Source organism: Harpia harpyja, chromosome 6 (assembly GCF_026419915.1).
Source record: "Harpia harpyja isolate bHarHar1 chromosome 6, bHarHar1 primary haplotype, whole genome shotgun sequence".
NCBI lineage: Eukaryota > Metazoa > Chordata > Aves > Accipitriformes > Accipitridae > Harpia > Harpia harpyja.
Window position 1 is genome coordinate 2,956,980 of NC_068945.1, and position 17,445 is coordinate 2,974,424.

At 39.7% G+C, this 17,445-nt stretch overlaps 1 protein-coding gene across 4 annotated transcripts in view; it reads left to right on the top strand.

Moving 5' to 3' along the window:
• FBLN1 (fibulin 1) overlaps positions 1 to 17,445 on the top strand; it is an 89,893-nt gene that overhangs the window by 42,002 nt on the left and 30,446 nt on the right. For all 4 annotated transcript variants that reach the window (XM_052790136.1, XM_052790134.1, XM_052790133.1 and 1 more), the window contains exons 7-14: positions 1,418 to 1,555; positions 3,801 to 3,938; positions 6,313 to 6,456; positions 7,289 to 7,417; positions 7,923 to 8,048; positions 8,626 to 8,745; positions 9,586 to 9,717; positions 10,269 to 10,392. In XM_052790136.1, the coding sequence (XP_052646096.1) occupies positions 1,418 to 1,555; positions 3,801 to 3,938; positions 6,313 to 6,456; positions 7,289 to 7,417; positions 7,923 to 8,048; positions 8,626 to 8,745; positions 9,586 to 9,717; positions 10,269 to 10,392 (1,051 nt within the window). The remainder of the gene's footprint in view (positions 1 to 1,417; positions 1,556 to 3,800; positions 3,939 to 6,312; positions 6,457 to 7,288; positions 7,418 to 7,922; positions 8,049 to 8,625; positions 8,746 to 9,585; positions 9,718 to 10,268; positions 10,393 to 17,445) is intronic.

Sequence of the window (17,445 nt, forward strand, 5' to 3'; positions counted from 1 at the left end):
GACAGTTTAATAGGTAAAGCAAAAGCCACACACGCAAGCAAAGCAAAACAAGGAATTCATTCATCACTTCCCATGGGCAGGCAGGTGTTCAGCCATCTCCAGGACAGCAGGGCTCCATCATGCATAATGGTGACTTGGGAAGACAAATGCTGTCACTCCAAACGTCCCCCCCTTCCTTCTTCTTCCCCCAGCTTTACATGCCGAGCATGATGTCCTGTGGTCTGGAATATGCCTTGGGTCAGTTGGTGTCAGCTGTCCCAGCTGTGTCCCCTCCCAACTCCTTGTGCCCCCCCAGCCTCCTCGCTGGTGGGGTGGTGAGAGAAGCAGAAAAGGCCTTGACTCTGTGTAAGCACTGCTCAGCACTAACAAAAACATCTTGGCATTATCAACACTGTTTTCAGCACAAATCCAAAACGTAGCCCCATACTAGCTACTATGAAGAAAATTAACTCTATCCCAGCCAAAATCAGCACAACAACTGACAGAAAGGATGAAAGTTTTGGCTAGTGCGAGTGGTATGGGAATAGTCAAGGGGGAAGAATTGTTAAGTTTCTCTCAGAAGAAGAACTACAGGGACATAAAATGAAATGGGCTGGGATAGATCTCATCGCACTTGACTTCAGACATGTGCAATGTAGACATTTGCTTCTGAGCTAGTCAGTCTAGACTCCTTTTGTTGCTAACTGAGAGAAACAAGCGCTTCCAGGGCACAGTTCACCTTGCCTGTTCTGTAGCTATTCTAGGATAAAAAGCGTTACTCATCAGGAGTGCCTTTTTTTGTCATTGACTGAAGAGGGAGTCTGGGTAAGTAGCTCAGATACAAACTTCAGAATATAAAAAAGATATTGATGATTGGTCAGATTAACACTAACCTAGTGTGAAATATAAAAAGGAAGAACTTTTACATTTGATACATGTGGATGCCAAATTTTCTTATGCGTTCAAAGAGAAAATGAAAAAATTCACAAAAGAAATGTCTATCAGTAGCTATTAAGTAGAAAGTTGCAATCTGTGGCTCGGGGAGTCCCTAAGCCATATGTTGGTGGGAGGCAGTGCAAGGGAAGGATTTCTGAAAGTTTGCCTCATTCATATAGTCACTATAATCATCTGCTACTGGGCTGAATCAGATGAAGTTGGCCCTTTGCTCTCACTCAGTACAACTTCCTCCTCTTTCTTAAGTACAGTGAATCAGCAGTCATAAGTGCTGTTACCAGCGGGGTCAAAATGTCTTTACTGGCCATGTTGTGGGTGTGTGAGTGTGAGGCCAAATCCACACCATTCTTTGTATCCTGATGCTCAAAGTAATGACTGGTTGGAGGTATGCCCACAGCTAGCCTTTGACCTCATCTCTTCCCAGTGATTTCATGTTTCCTATTTACTTTCTTTTTTTTTTTTTTAATCGTTTTGCATATTTTAGATATTAATGAGTGTATCACTGGGACACACAGCTGTGGGATTGGACAGACCTGTGTGAATACATTAGGATCCTTTCGCTGTCAGCGGGACACGAGCTGCGGAACTGGTTACGAACTAACGGACGACAGTCGTTGCAAAGGTACGTCTTGTGCAGAGAAACTGAAATCTTCCAGACTTAAGTAAAAAAATAAGTACATCATCATGTCATGCTCTTTTACTTTTGGTAAATACACATGTAAGCTGTAGTTACACAGGGACACACAGACAGTGCTAGTTCTTCTCGGTCAAAGATTTTCCGCCTGTCACCTTACAGATACCAGATCAGGATGTCTGTGGACTACAACAAAGACTTCCAGGAGAGATAACTACATTTATTTTACACTGACAATTTGTGTTGCGTGACAGGAGCTGGCCTGGGAACTGAAACAGTTGATTTTGAAGGCCCAGCATTCAGACCACACGCATTTTTCTGGTGTTTACTTCTGGCTAGCTCTAATCTGGTCCTGTGAATTGGTTGCTCATTAGTGAATGGAGTGCCTAAATTCTGCTCCTGGAGCATACCTAATAGTTTAGTTTCACCTGAAAGAATCAAGTTTGCACACTTTGGAGTGTGAAACAAAGTGTGGCAAGTGGAGTGACTAGGTGATTCAATCTGAAGATGCTAAGGTAGATGCATCTTTTTAAAAAAGTAAGCCTTTATCCTCAGGAGGTTTAAATGTGTTACAAAGGGATTAATTTCTTAATCACAACATTCTTAAGGATTACAAATGAAAAAGAGTTAAAAGCACTGTTCTTGACTACCTGTGTTTGAACACAAGGGTAACAGTCTTTTTTTTACTAAAGAAATGACTGATTTCAAGTTGCATCTAGCTCAATGTATGCTGTTATGTGCATCCATAACTTCACCTGACATGCTAACTTCACGGAGATATACATTAGCAGCGAACTCCATTTGATGTGGAGTTGGTTTCCACTATGAGAAAGTCTGTTCCCCCTGTGCTTAGAATTGTTTATAAACAGACTAATTTCATTCCACTGAGTAAATTAACTCAACCAAAATTCTGGGTAGGGTTTTATTGTAGAAACTGATCAGTGATGAATAATAGATTGAATAAAACAGCTGACGGAAAAACTCCAACGCAAAACCTGCAGAACATACAGACAATGTTTTTCAAAGTATCATGGTCTAACTTTGATCCCTTTGAAGTAAAATTTCTGCTGATTTGAATCACATCAGATATAGGCCAACAAATAGCTCACCAGCAAGTATTAACAATCTTTCTCTGGTGGAAAAAAAGGAGTACAGACAGTAAATTATGCATGCCATTAATGTTAGAAATTTCTTATCTGGATAAGATATGTTAATAATATTAATTATTAATGTTATGTTAATAGCAATGAAAATAGAAAATGAATAATCTTCATGTATGATTTTTAAATCCCAAGTAAAACAACTGAGTTGTGCAACATGTAGAACCCTGCTGAACCCAATTCGGCATTAACCCATCCTAAACTTAAAAGGGGCTCCACAATCATTACTTAAGTCTCACAAAGCTCTAGGGATAAGCAATTGCATCTACTGTTGTGTCAGCTGCATAAATGCGAAGGCTGAAGCATCCTATTGCTATAAAGTTTCTGTATTTTAATAGCTTTAGGAGAATTCGTCCCATTGCAAGGTGGCAAACATTAAGTTTTTAGTTGCTTTTATGTGGACGGGGTTACATTTGTGAATGAAGCCTCATTAGCCCTTGTTTGCTTTATCCGAACCATAACTTATTCACAAATATTTATTGTCTATTCTGAACTGGAATGGAATATTAAAGTGAGCAGAAATCATATTTATGTGCATTTTAAAGCACAATAATGCAAGGATATTGCAAGCCTTAATATGGATGAGAATCAAGGCCAATTAATTCACTTATGAAAGAAATGAACAATGTTTGCATTGGATCTAAGGTTAAAATTAAAATTGTGCTTGGACATATGATTAAATCTTACTGATTTCAAAGCTGAGCCCATGTATAAGCACATTGCTGAATCAAGGCTGAACACTGCTGAACAGGATGCTTCGGGTGCTCTGTAATAATTTTGAATCATTTAGTTGTGAGAACTAAACTTGTAAAGCATAATAAACACCCCCCCACCCCCACATATATAATGTTAATAATGAAATAATTAAAAAATCTTTAACTTATTCTACCTGTTTTTACTGAGATTCTGTTTGAGGTAGTAGGTCAGATTGATCCTGGGTCACTGCACTGAATTGCATGAAGGTACGCTGAGGATTAATCTGTCTGACATTTTTAACTATGTCTTATGTTTTAAATGTGATGAAAAAGCTTCTGTCAAACTCTTACTAACAATTTTTTTTTGTGATGTACTAGATATTGACGAATGTGAGACTGGTACTCATAACTGCCCCCCCGATTTTATCTGTCAGAATACTCCAGGATCTTTCCGTTGCCGACCCAAGCTACAGTGCATGAATGGGTTTATACAAGATGCGCTAGGCAACTGTATTGGTAAGACATATTCTTAACTCAGTGAATAATTAAGTGTTGCCTATGAGAAAAGTTGTAGTTTCACTGGGTGAGTTCTGAGCTTCTCAAGTCATTCTTCATGCATGTATGCGTTGCTCTACTGTGTGTTTTTTCTGCTCCTTTAAAGACAGGCTTGGTCCCACAGGTAAGACTTACAGACGAAAACCATTTAAATAAAAGATTTAAATACTAGATCTCTATTTTTAATAAGATTTGGTTACCTAAGGCACTTAGCTGCATTTGAGCATTTTCCTTAAGTCTTTGGGTATTCTATCTGAAACAAAATTTGTAAAAAAATTTGTGATATGTTTTATCTACCTCTATCCAAAAGATTTTAGCCAAAGCTTAGTATAAAAAGCTGTAATTTATGACATCCTCTGTAACACACTTTGTTGATACTAGTATGTGTGGTTTTACAGGTATGTAGGTCTTTCCAGACCTGTCCCCCGTTAGTTATAGCCTATCAAGGATCTTACTATGTATGAGAATGGTGGGCCAGGTGTAACACACCGCGGAGAGGAGTTTTATTTTAAAGACTGATTACAATCTGTCGGGCTAATGCCTTGTTTCCAAGACTCCTACAAAACAGAATTATAACCTCTATATAAATATGTTAGAATTACTGGTTTCCAGCAGACTCTAAGTGGAATTGTCTAATGTGACCTACAAATCTATCAGTTATTCCCTTGAGTAGTGTTTTCAAGTCTCAACTTAACTTTGAATTTGCCCATCGGCGTAGTGTGTCTTGGACTTGTGGAACTGGCTGAGCGGCAGTAGCTGCCAAGTCTAGCTCATTGTCAACCCCTCGTTCTCCTGACCATATCATACCCTGTAGTGCCGAAATCTGACACTGGAAACACTGAGCCTGAAAACAAAATTGCAGCCTTTAAAATGAAGGGGCCAGTGCTTGTGCACAACAAACCCTTTGAAGACGTGTATCTGCCATAGCTAGCACCAGGTCCACAGCAGTTAGTAGTTAGCTTGCCTTCACTGACATTAGTAAACCCACATCAATTTGCAGCAGCAATAGTTATGTCCCCTAAAATGCATTTGCTCAAAATATGTACCAGAACAATTCCACAGGCTCATTTTACACACTGTGAATCAAATGCTGCCCTATGTGGTGTTGAGGGGAAGAAGTATGAAAACTTCCCTGTCTATCCACTGTCTTCGTAAGTTGAAAATTTTACACTGTAGTGAGCTGGGATAGGCCTGGCTGAAATGTTTCACATTACACTACGTCCCCTTCCCCATCTTCAGGAAGCCAACATTTTGCAAGCTGGATGCTGTACTTAATACCATACCATACCATACCAACTGGAACACAGTAGCTCTTCAACAGTTAACAGTCCCCCTGTGTAAAATGATGCTAATATCCTAGTGAAACAGTTGGGAAAATTTTAGGCAGAGAAGTACTCACATGAAGCTGGACTTTGCTGAAGGTTATGGAATGCAAGCCCATATACTCACAAGCAGTGCTGCTCCTACAAACTGTCAGGTCTTAGTTACATTAACATTTCCAGGCAGCAAAGGCTGCCTCAGTACCTCCTGTAGCCACTGATTCCCAACTCTGAAACTCCTTTCCCCCAAACTAATAGCACATGCTAACCTTGCATAACAGTGAGTTCCTTACCTTCTTGGCTAGATATAGCACACCAGATCATACTTTAATACAGCTTAGTCTCATCTCACTACATTTTCTGAGATTCTACTTTATAGTGGGTTCTTACCAGGCAAAGGTTATCTTTGTCACAAAGTGATATGATGTCCAGTTTGTAAAAAAACAGACATAACATTTGATGGATGGTAGAGGGCTGCATAGCCTTATGAATACAGAAATAAGCTATTCACATTCTTATGTGTTTACATGGACAACTTACCATAAGACAAGGTAGGGTATTCATGGTGAATACCTGTGAGCAGTGGTTTATCTCTCTGTAAAAATGGAGTGAGCTAATACCTATATTAGGACACACTACCAAATAGCTCATTCACCGTGAGCCACAACCCACAGACTGCAGCAGAACTGGTTGAGCTGGTGAACTGAATTGTTGATCCTCTCTTCGTATGTTTAGGAGAGACTTCCAAAGGCTTTTAAACAAATACAAGTTCTATACCCAATTTCCACTGCTTTTCAGTGGCATCTGGGCCTCTCATACCTCTGCAGATCTTTACCCTGGAAGCATTAGATCGGTGAAACTAAGTGGCAGAAATACTTGTATTCTCCCATAGGCAGAACTTTTGTAACTCTCAAGGATACATCAGGATGTAAACCTCTGAAGGATTACATTAGGAAAGCATCTTACCTTCAACATCTTCAGACAGCAGATAGTTACACTGACTTGTGCTCTTGTAGATATCAACGAATGCCTAAGCACCAACATGCCTTGCCCAGCTGGACAGATATGTATTAACACTGATGGCTCGTATACCTGCCAACGAATCTCACCCAGCTGTGGCCGAGGTTATCATCTCAATGAAGATGGAACAAGATGCGTAGGTAAGTAACAGTTTGGAAGAAAAAACAGTTTGAAGACAATAAATCACATCTATTGTTTATGGTTACCAGTTTCTTGCACTCTGCCCAAGTTTTTCTCATTCCCACAGTTGACTCTTGATCCTGTTCTTTCCCTCATGGCAGTCCCAACAAGTGTAGAATGGCAAGGATCCACCCTCTGTCCTTCATATAACTCATGAAACCCTATATTCTGAGAATAAGAGAAATGATAATCACCTCCCAAAAATGGCATTTTCTGTGACTATATTAGTGTATTGGAACAATGCTGTGTGGTCTCAAATCTCCTCAATACAGAGGTATAACACAAGACCCACTTAATGTCCCACAGAAGCCATTCAAGTAATGTTGAAAGGCTTATATGCCTTTGGCTGGCTTTTAACTAAGGTGGCTTTTGCTAAGAGAGGTATTTTTGCATGTGTTTTTCATTTTTGTAAAAGGCTTATCAAAGCACTACTGACTGTGGGTCTCTGGCATCTTACACTAGCTGAAGATCTGATCCATGAATATAGAGTGTGCATAATAAACCAATTTTGCAACTGATTCCCTCCGAAGATTGTCTGATTTCCTGACTTCTTTTCCCACCCAAGTCCATGAACATTAACGGGACACCCGAGAGATAACCTGCTTCACTAGGAATAGTTTGGATTTGGGACTCTGATCTTCTTGTAGAAGCTGAGCGCTAGATCAAAATCTTGCTTTCTGTTTCAAAACACTTTGTAACTACTAGGGGACATGGAAATATGTTAACATATTGCTCTTCTCTCAACTTGCATGCTCAGAAGTGTACTTTCAATCACTTCTCTCCTTTTTTTAGATGTGGATGAATGCTCATCCTCTAATCAGCCGTGTGGAGAAGGACATGTTTGTATAAATGCCCCAGGCAATTACCGTTGTGAGTGCAAATCTGGCTATTCTTTTGATGTCATCAGTAGAACTTGTATGGGTAAGTTGCACCTGTCGACTTAAATACATGCAGCCATGGCGTTTTAAAAAATGATCCTGTGTAAAGAATGTTATTGCTCTCTGCATAACCTCTTTCATCTGAATGTAAAATTGACTACTATATTATTTGTATAAATCTAATACCATATTAAAGAGCTGCTGATACTTCAAAGGAAGCTGTATTAGTATTGTCAACATGTTATCTGTTATCCTGTTAAAAGGTAAGATTATGACAGCGTGTGTAATTGTTTTCTGTGATATTTTTATATGCACCTACAGCAAAACATTCCTTTGGAAGATCAAAGGAACTTTATTCTTTATAGATCTAATTCAATTATGCACTGGGGTGCTTCTAAATGAGCATTTTGGGCAAGTCCTTCCCTCTCTAGTATGAAATTTAGATCTGGAAATTAAAAATCAAACTTTTATGACCACATTCTTGTCCAGACTACTACTGCAGTGAAGCCAGCCAATACATAGACCTCTCTATATGTTTATCATTGCAGATATCAATGAATGCAGACGCTATCCAGGCCGCCTTTGTGCTCACAAGTGTGAGAATACTCCTGGTTCCTATTACTGCACTTGTACCATGGGATTCAAACTTTCAACTGATGGCAGGTCATGTGAAGGTACAGCTGTCATATGCTTTGGCTATATAGTGTGAGATAGAGCTCATTGCTGTTTACCTATTTTCATTTGATTTTAACTTGTAAGATTGCACTGGAATGGCATGAGAAATCAACCCAGTGTGGTCTCTTTGATTACATGAATGCTGTTATGATTAATCAAGGCCACTCTAGCCCACAGTTCAAATTTATTGCCCTCAGGCTAGATCATGCAGAAGTGTGTGGGTCCGCATTTACTGCATTTTGAAGGGTGATTCAGCTAGATCAGATTCAAGACCTTCAAAACCAGCCTTGCTGATACCCAGATACAAAAATGCCACTGTAGTCCTAAAGACTCCCTCCAAGTCACACACCTTGAAGGACAGTGGGAAATAATAGCACAGTATAGATTAACCTATACTGCCAGACCTTGTTGAGAATAATACACCCAACCCCTCCTATTTCCAGCTTATTCAGTAACATGCATACCATCCTTTTTTAATTAAAAAAATTGTCTTCCAAACTTTTGTTTTAGTCCTGTAATAGGAGTGAGGAACATAGCAGGAAATTTGGGGTTCAGGTATATAATTTTGTATTTCAGATTTAAATGAGTGTGAGAGCAGCCCCTGTAGTCAAGAGTGTGCCAATGTGTATGGCTCCTATCAGTGTTACTGCCGCCGTGGCTTTCAACTTAGTGACATAGATGGGATTTCATGTGAAGGTAAGCATTATTGTTTTGCAGATGGAGGATGAGTGAGCATTTCTTATTCTCACCGTAACATACATGAACAATTCCATGTACCTGTAATTGTTTCATTTTAACATTTGATTCTCTTTCCTGTGAAACTATGAAACTGTATTTAATGAGTCTCCCACCCATGTCCTAGTCTAGAAATACCTCTGCTTTTGTGGTGTCAGTTTTGCTGTTTACACTGAATTCTAGCTTGGCGTACTTTTGTAACTTGTCAGAAATGTTTGGGTTTTTTCTGAGGAACTAACAGAATTTCTAGTCTTCAGCAAGTGAAGATACAAACACATTTATATGTTACATATGTAATATATAATATTACTAGGTAGTATTTTATATATCCTCTTTTTGTGGCAGGTTCTAAACTAATGTGTAAGTAGGTTCTCCTCAAATACAAGGAGGGTGTGACCTTGCGGGTAAGATCCTGAATTTGAACTTAGGTCTCCAGGACTTACTAGACAGTAAGACCTTGGGCAGAACACATCATCTCAATTTCCTTTTTGTAAGATCAAGGATAAAACGATTCCTTTCCCTCCCTTTTGTAAAGTACTATGATACGCATCACTGTAAAGTGCTTGCTCGTACCCATTTACTTTGTCTCGGGCCCTTACATTGCTTTTAATTTTCTTCACACCTCCATTTATTCCTGACAGACCTTACTGACTAGAGCCACACCTGTCTGATGATGTTCTTCCTTGCCCAGCAATTAGAATCATGAAATTGTGTTTGAATCTTGCAGCGGCAACGCCATACATGTGCACTTGGTTGAATGTCATGAACACATAGTAAATTAGTGGTGTTTTCTTCTTGCAGATATTGATGAATGTGCTTTACCTACTGGAGGGCATATCTGTTCCTTTCGATGTATTAATATTCCTGGGAGTTTTCAGTGTACTTGTCCCTCCACTGGTTACAGGTTGGCACCCAATGCACGCAACTGCCAAGGTGAGTTCAATAACTGCAGGGAGACCTAACTGGATTGTGGACTTCTGAAAAGTTCTAGCAAGTTTTTATGTTTAAAAAAATGCCTTTCCTAGAACATTATAAGTAAAGCAGTAAACATCAGCTTGAAATCTGAAGAAACCAATATTTTATAATAAACATACAGGAAATTTCTCTTACAAACTATACAATGCAGTAGAGAATACTTTTTACAACATTATTAAGGAATTACACAAAATTCTGAAGATGGAGATTCCCACTGTGAAATGGTATGAGTTAGTTTAGCCATTAAAAGGAAATACCCTGTAAACATTTCAGCAAATATTTAGGTCTTGTCCACTTAGTGGCACTGCTGCTCTTCCTTTTCCTGTTCTTGCCTGTTGTTTGGGTTATGTTTTTTCTTTTTTGTTCTCCTGCCCTCCCCTTCCAATCCTGTAATAAAATTTAATAGCACTCCATGTTCTGTAGTACCTAATATGATAATTTCATCATCTGGCACCTGCAAGTAGAGGAAAGGCACGTGTTTAATCCACTCACCTTTTTCCATTTGGCAGATATTGATGAGTGTGTTGCAGAAAGCCACAACTGCTCTTTCAATGAGACCTGCTTTAACATCCAGGGGGGCTTTCGCTGTCTGTCTTTGGAATGTCCAGAAAATTACCGCAAGTCAGGAGATACGTAAGTACTTTCTTTTTGAAGGTTGAACAGTTTTTTGGTGACATGCCACTGCCGACTGAATACATAACGGATTCTGGCAAATACGTATTTTGTTGGTAGGCCTACCCTATGTTTTGCACACACGGGTCTGGTCCCTTTCTCATGCTCCTGTTTCAGTCTAAGAAAAAGGTATTGCCTTAAAAAAATGCCATGTGTCAGTAGTTTACATCGTAATGATCTCCACAGCCATGAGCAGGTGTTCTCTCTCTGGCTACCTTGCAGGCAACCTGTTAGGAGGGTTACATTCAGCTTCAAAATTCTGACTTCTATTTCCTTTCACACGTAGTCTTTCCTTACTGTTACACTCCAGTGAAAGAGTTCTTTTTAGCTCCCTCTGAATTTTTACCAGTGCTGCTGCAAAGCATTGCAAGAATGTCTTATTTTTAGTACCATTTCACCTCTGTTAAAAAAGCTGGGAATCCTAGCAAGGGTGGTACGTTAGCTGCTGCTCAAACTTGTGTCTCTTAACCTAGCTCAGAGAAAGTGTATGCATTCTGGTGTTGAAAATATGAGACAGCTTTGGGAGGAGGGGCAGCTGGCAGCTCATTTATACCCATCAAATGGTGCTAGCAAAGCGGAGAAATTGTTGCAAAATTTCAGTCATGTAGCTAGAGTTTATGGCTGATGCAGATGACCACTTTTCCTCCTGCCCTGTGGCTTTATGGCCACCCTGTACTCCAGCGATTCTTGCAAAGGCTGCTCCATGGTCCCCCTCATCTGCCCCATACCCAGGTAAGTGTATGCTCCACCAGCTAGGGAGGAAAGCTGATAAACCACATTTCTCATCAGCCTGCTATTGCTTTTCACAGTCAGTGTTCATATGCCCAGCATCTTTTACATAAAATTGAGTACTGTGTGCCTCCTCTGTAGAATGAAGCTAATGCTCATCTTCATCAGAGGGACTTCGTGGGGATTAGTTAGTTTCCATTTAAACCTTAGTCTGTGAAATGCCATATAAGTGGCAGAGCAGATGTATTTGACTAGAATGCTGTAGAGGGAGTTCATGGTATAAAAACAGATATTTGTAAAATACGCTTGTATTCTGAGAAGTGTCAGTAGTAATTACTTTTTAAATTACATTTATCATATCAATAAACAAGCAGTGCCTCGTGATGCAGATGCTCTTTATTTGTAATATTGTGGGTTTGTTTGTATCCTAATTCAAAAAGTCATTTGCAATGGGCCACTAAGCAGAATTAGCAGATTTCTACTCTTATGGACATCCCTGAGTTGCAAAGTTCAGTTTATAAAATACGCATCGTACACACACATTCCATTTCATCTTCTTTCTTATCTATATTTTTATGCATGTGTTGAAATTAATGGCTATTTGAGATGTAAGGGATCTTTTGGGGAAGTAGTAGAATGTCTGAATTTTTTTTTCTGTGTCTGGGTTGTTGGGGCCCTGCAGTGGCTTACTCTGCCTAACTCAAACAGACTCTGAGGGAGAGATTCTTCTGATGTGCTAGGGCTATAATTAGGCTATGAGTCAGACACAAATCCTGTAGCTGCTCAGTGAAGTTCTAATTATTTTAATTCCTTGAGTTATTATCTTGTTGGATTTATTAGGTTTTTCCCTCTCAACAGCTACAGACACAGTTACTAAATTTATTGTCGAAAATGTGTTTGCATAAACCAAAGAGAATATGAGTTCATTATCTTTACTGCAAAAAGTCCAAGTTAGTTCAATGGGGAGATAGGTACTCTCATACTTAACCAGTATACGAGTATTATACCAACATGCCAGAATCAGGGTTTATGTATTGGGTTGCCTTGTGCCCATTGGGGAACAGTTTCATAAGCAGCTTTTTAGCACCTTTTTACATCCAAACTAATTTATGTATTCTTGAATCATTTATTTTTGGCATATATAACCTAGCATAGCTGATAGATAGCATATCTTCATTAGCTTTTGCATGATAATGACATTAAATCACTTTTTCACCCAACCTTGTGCCAGGACTCTAAAATCAAAACAGTTGGCTTCTCATAACATCGTATCTATTACAGGTACCATTTTCCTCTCATTTTTATTCAGAACACACTCCGGTATCACCAACTTGGCACATCATAAGACAGACAACACATTTTCCATTTGAATCAAGTTGGCACCTCATGGGATTTTTTACCCTATCTCCAGTATTTTCTTTGGAACAGCTATAATTTAATAGGCCTCAGTCCTCAAAATCCAAGTTTGTTCATTGTTATTTTTCCTCAAAATCCTTATGTACAGGCAACAGCCTTCAGTGATCCAGAAGCTTCCTTACCCAATACCTTTAAAGCAGAGATTTTTGCATGGTGGCTGTTGCAGTGGCGATTGTCATCAAGTGAAGTAATTGCAGGATCATCCCATGCTACAGGCTGAAAGCTCAGGATGCTATATGGATACTCTGAGCTTCAGGAGGAAACAGCCTGTGTAACCTTCCCCAAAGACCAGCAAAGTGCCTGGTGTGGTCTGATCCTTAATGGTAACAATTTTATTGAAGGTCTTATCTCTTTTGCTTAAATTCTGCCTTTTTTTTTACCTTGATCAGCCTATAGGCTTGGCATTTTTCCAAGGAAAATTAAGATCTACTGCTACTCACAATAGGACTTAACTTGCTGTACTGCCTTGCCAAACACTTTTTGTTTTCAAATTGCATAACAAATTCTCTTTACGTGACACTGAAGTCTAATATTTGTAATATTTAAGCCAAGAAAAATAGTAGAAAAGATAAAGAAACAGTTATGACGGCATGTCAGAAAAGTGTGTGCTCCATTGAGCCAGATTGGGAAATATTTTTATATTCTAGACATGTCTGTGTATTATTATTAAGGTTGCCTGTTGCTTCTCATTATTAGGACCTGTTTTTAACTGCTTAGAATTTTGCCAAAACGTAACCAACGACTGAAATTTTACATGCCAGGTGTCTGACTCAGGCTCAAGTTTTGGCAAATTTCAGCCAAAGCAGTTCAGTCATTTCCAAGAACAAGGGTAGGGAGGAACACATTGTTTTTTGTGTTTAAGGCATTTTGGTGACTTTTTTTTTTCTTTTAACAGTTTGCTGTCATGTTTTGGAGCAGAAATCTGAAATTTTTTAGGAGATTACTTTTACGCTTTTAGTCATCCTTACCAAAAACCTCTGAAACTTCTGAAATTATGGACTTCGTGAAATTGCATTTAGCCTTTTTTCATAAACCTTAGGAAATGAGGACCTTGATGAGTAATCTTAATCCACCCCTGTATGCCAAAATAGAGTCAGGTCTACGTGGGGTATTTCTGAGAGTTGTTTAACTTTTGCTTCAAGTCCTTGAATGATAAGGATTTCACAGCCTCAGTGGCAACCTGTCTTTGCATTTGACTATCTTCCTCAGTACAATTTAATTCTTCCTATCAGTAGAGAGGTCTTTCTTGTTTAGCAACCAACATTTCTCTTCTGATTCAGCAGACCTGAGATTCTTGCAGCTCTTTAAAGCAGTCTAAAATGTGCAGGTACCAACTCCAGAGACTGTGTGAGCCTACTCCCACATATAGCCACAGGAAAGAAGCCCAATCTTACCCATAATGTCAGCTCCTATCTGTCCTGGGCCAGGTGCTGCCAGCCCTAACAACCCCAGAGCCTGTTTCTTCTGTGCTTTCAAAGACCACTCAGACTCCGTGGATAAGAAAGCTGTTTCTAGCATGGGTAGGAGAAGAGATGACTTGGTAAGAAGGAAAGGCGTACTTAGGGATAAAGAGGCTGAATGGAGGGAGAGAGGGATGGATCTGAAGCTATGACCAGGTGAGGAGAATGAATCTGGGAGACACTTGAGGGGTGGAAGGTAAAATTGGGTAAAACAATTTAGAGACAAGGGAGAAACCAAGCAGAAGAGTCAGGAGCTTATGGTTAAGGGTGGTTGATGCCAGATTCGGATAAAGACCATCTGAGCAAGGAATAATTTGGGATGGCTGTAGAAAGATACTGAGGGAAGGGGTGTATGCTTTGGGACTAGTGCTGTGAGGTGTAGGAACGGAGACAACCAGGTGTCAGCCAGGAGAGGATGGAGCAAGAGAGGAGGATTGGCACTGGCTGAGGAGACAGTCCTGATACCAAATGTTTGAGTGAGCAGGAAGGGCAGTAGGCAAGGAAAGGGGATAGGAAGAAGGAGCCAGGTTGGGAAAGACAGATGAAGAAGACAAGGATAGGACATAAAAGCTCAGTGCTGAGGGCAAAATGAAGATGGGTCTGTCTCTTCTATAGCTTGAAAACTACTTGAGACTTTTCCAGCTCCAGACAGGAGGAACATAGAAAGTATTTGTCCATTCTGTCTACTGTACTGCTGTATACTGTATTCCTGCCTGAGCCTGAAGTGGGACTCCAGATTCTCCTCTGGTTAAGAAATATCTGTGAAAACCAACCATCGGTTGGTTTCATTCCCTTTAAGTTCTGGTCTGTTTAAGACAAAAACCACCTTCACTACACAGCTGCTCTGTTAACATAAATGTAGAGATCCACAGTGTGGTGATACAGCCCAGCTGATGGCTCATCTGGGCCTCAAGGTGTGGTGCAACCAGCTGAAAAGAAATACACACTGATGATAGCATGAGTGAGTGCCTTCGTAGTGGAGTATATTCTAGGAGATCTGGAAGATTGTTACAGCTCTGGAAATCTCCAGGGTCGAATTTCAGAGATGTGTAGTGTGTAGTTTAGTAATAATACTTGGTTAGTCATTCAGCATGTTGAGATGGTTCCCCTGTATGAAGTAAATTGCGAAGTCATAAATCCTGCTAAAAAGTTCTTTTCCCCTTCAGTGCATGAGGAATTGTTGTATACCACTTAACTCCTTTAGGCACAATGGAATAAATTGCCTCTGTACCACGTGAAAACCAAGCTCAGAAATCAACAGGAGGGAAGGCAGAAAATATTTTCTCCTCATTTCTCTGTTAGGAAATGTTGTATTCATTATCTAAAATGGAATCTCTCTAGTTTTGGTAGTTTTCCTTTATGAGTAACCAGTGTTCGGGACATGAAATTCAAACTATGAGTAATTCTTTGAAACCAGTATTTCAGCCACATAAATAAACCTAAGAGAACAGAGTAGTAAGTGAGCTAAAATAATAAGGAACGAATTCAGGAAGGAGCATTTAGCAGCATTATATGCTTATTTTTCTAGCCCATGCGCCTAGTTGCAGAGGTTTGCAAAGATGTATATAAAATTGCCTCACTGCAAAGCAGCCCATATTTTACTTGGGCTGAGTGTTGGGTTTCTCTGGTAGCATCTTGCTGCCTCCTCAGCACTCCCCTTCTCCCGCCAGGTCCCCCCTGCTGTCTCCCACAGCGACGCGGCGTGGTGGCACGGTAGCTGTACGACCAGCTCATCCATCCCGACGTGCCACAGAGCTGGAGCAGCACCCGGGATCTTGGGCTGCTCACTCACTAGCAGTAGGTTGTTGGATTCCCCCGCCGTATGATTTTCTTCTGCCCACTGAAGGGAAGCATTTAAACAAGGTCTCGAGAGTACACTGAGATTTAAATGCTCGTTGCTTATTGCCTTTGTGGTGCGTGACCCCAGAATGAACTGTGGTTCTTGAAAGCAATAATATTCGCTATCTCTCCTCTGTGGTTATTTGACGGAACAATTAGTGCACATTAACTAAACCTGTAGTGAAGTGTGCAGTGTGTAGTGTGCACCACCAAAGAATAAGATAAAAGAAGATGAATTTTGAATAATTCTAGCTCCTAGCCTCAGGCACATCTGTCTCCACAAATAACTCTGAATCAGCAGAATGTCCTTTTTCAAATCTTAGGAAGCTGGAAGCCTTGGGTTTTTGGTCTCTTAAAAAATTCTGGCTATTATTATAAAATGTATTTTACTTTTATAAAAAGAATAAATCAGGGCATCTTTATGAGCGTGTAAGTGCTCATGAGCATGTACACGCTTCCAAAAAGATTTACATGAAGAAAACATTTCCAGCTAAGAAATTAATTGTCTTGACTTGCTTCATGATTTCAGCAAAACCAAGTAGCCTTGTGATTTCAACAAAACCAAGTAATTCTCTTTAGTGGAGTTATTGATGACATTTCAGAAAAGAATGCAGAACTCACTATACCTGAAAATATTCCAAGAGTATCCACACCTAATTAGCTGGCCATCCTGTGAAGACTTGTGCGTGCTCTTCATACACATGAATAAAATTAAGAATGCATCTAAGTCTTCAAAGAATTGCTTTGTACTTTCGTTTGCAAGTGGTATTAAAAGAAAACATAGAACACATTAACTGAAGAACTGAGGGTGCTTTTAACTACTCTTTTTGAAAATGCTTATTTTGCATGTAATGAGAAGTTCCTGGAATTCAGGTCACCATGCACTGGCAACAAAGTGAGGCTTGCTTATGAGCCACAGTTCTGTTGATACCAGATAGTCCTGACAGGAGCTCAGTTTTTTTTGTCAAAATAAAATACATGAAATGGGCACTCAAATTTCCTTGAGGTTGTAAGAAACAAACCATGCTTTCATGCTGGAGCATTTCTTAGTAAAGAAACGATTAAATAGTTCAGGTTCCAAAACCTCAGCCTGTGGACTGAATATTGTTTTTGAGTGGAGAGACTCTTGTACATAATTTAATTGATTCATAGTTGTGCGTGAGGCAAGTTTGGAGCTAAATGCACAACCTGATCATCCCCAAATTTTGCAAAGTCAACATCCAGCTGAGATTGTCATGCCTACCTCTACTTCTATGCACCTGTGTGAGAGGATGTTCAGATACCAACTTGAATGTAGTGATTTGGGCATATCTTCAATCTGAAATTCATATAAACTTTCCTTGTATGCAATTCTTTAAACACTTCTGAAACCCACCAGGTATCATGACATGTCAGGTCTTCATTATTGTACTGGTAAACGACAACATTCTTTAGTAGCAGTGACTTTAATGCCCATACCTGTCTGTGCCATATTTTACTGGGCAAACTTTACTTGTCTCAGTAACAGAAAGAGAGGAGATTGCTCCCTCCATGCAGATCATGATTTCTAGTGCTGATGTTCATTGTTCAC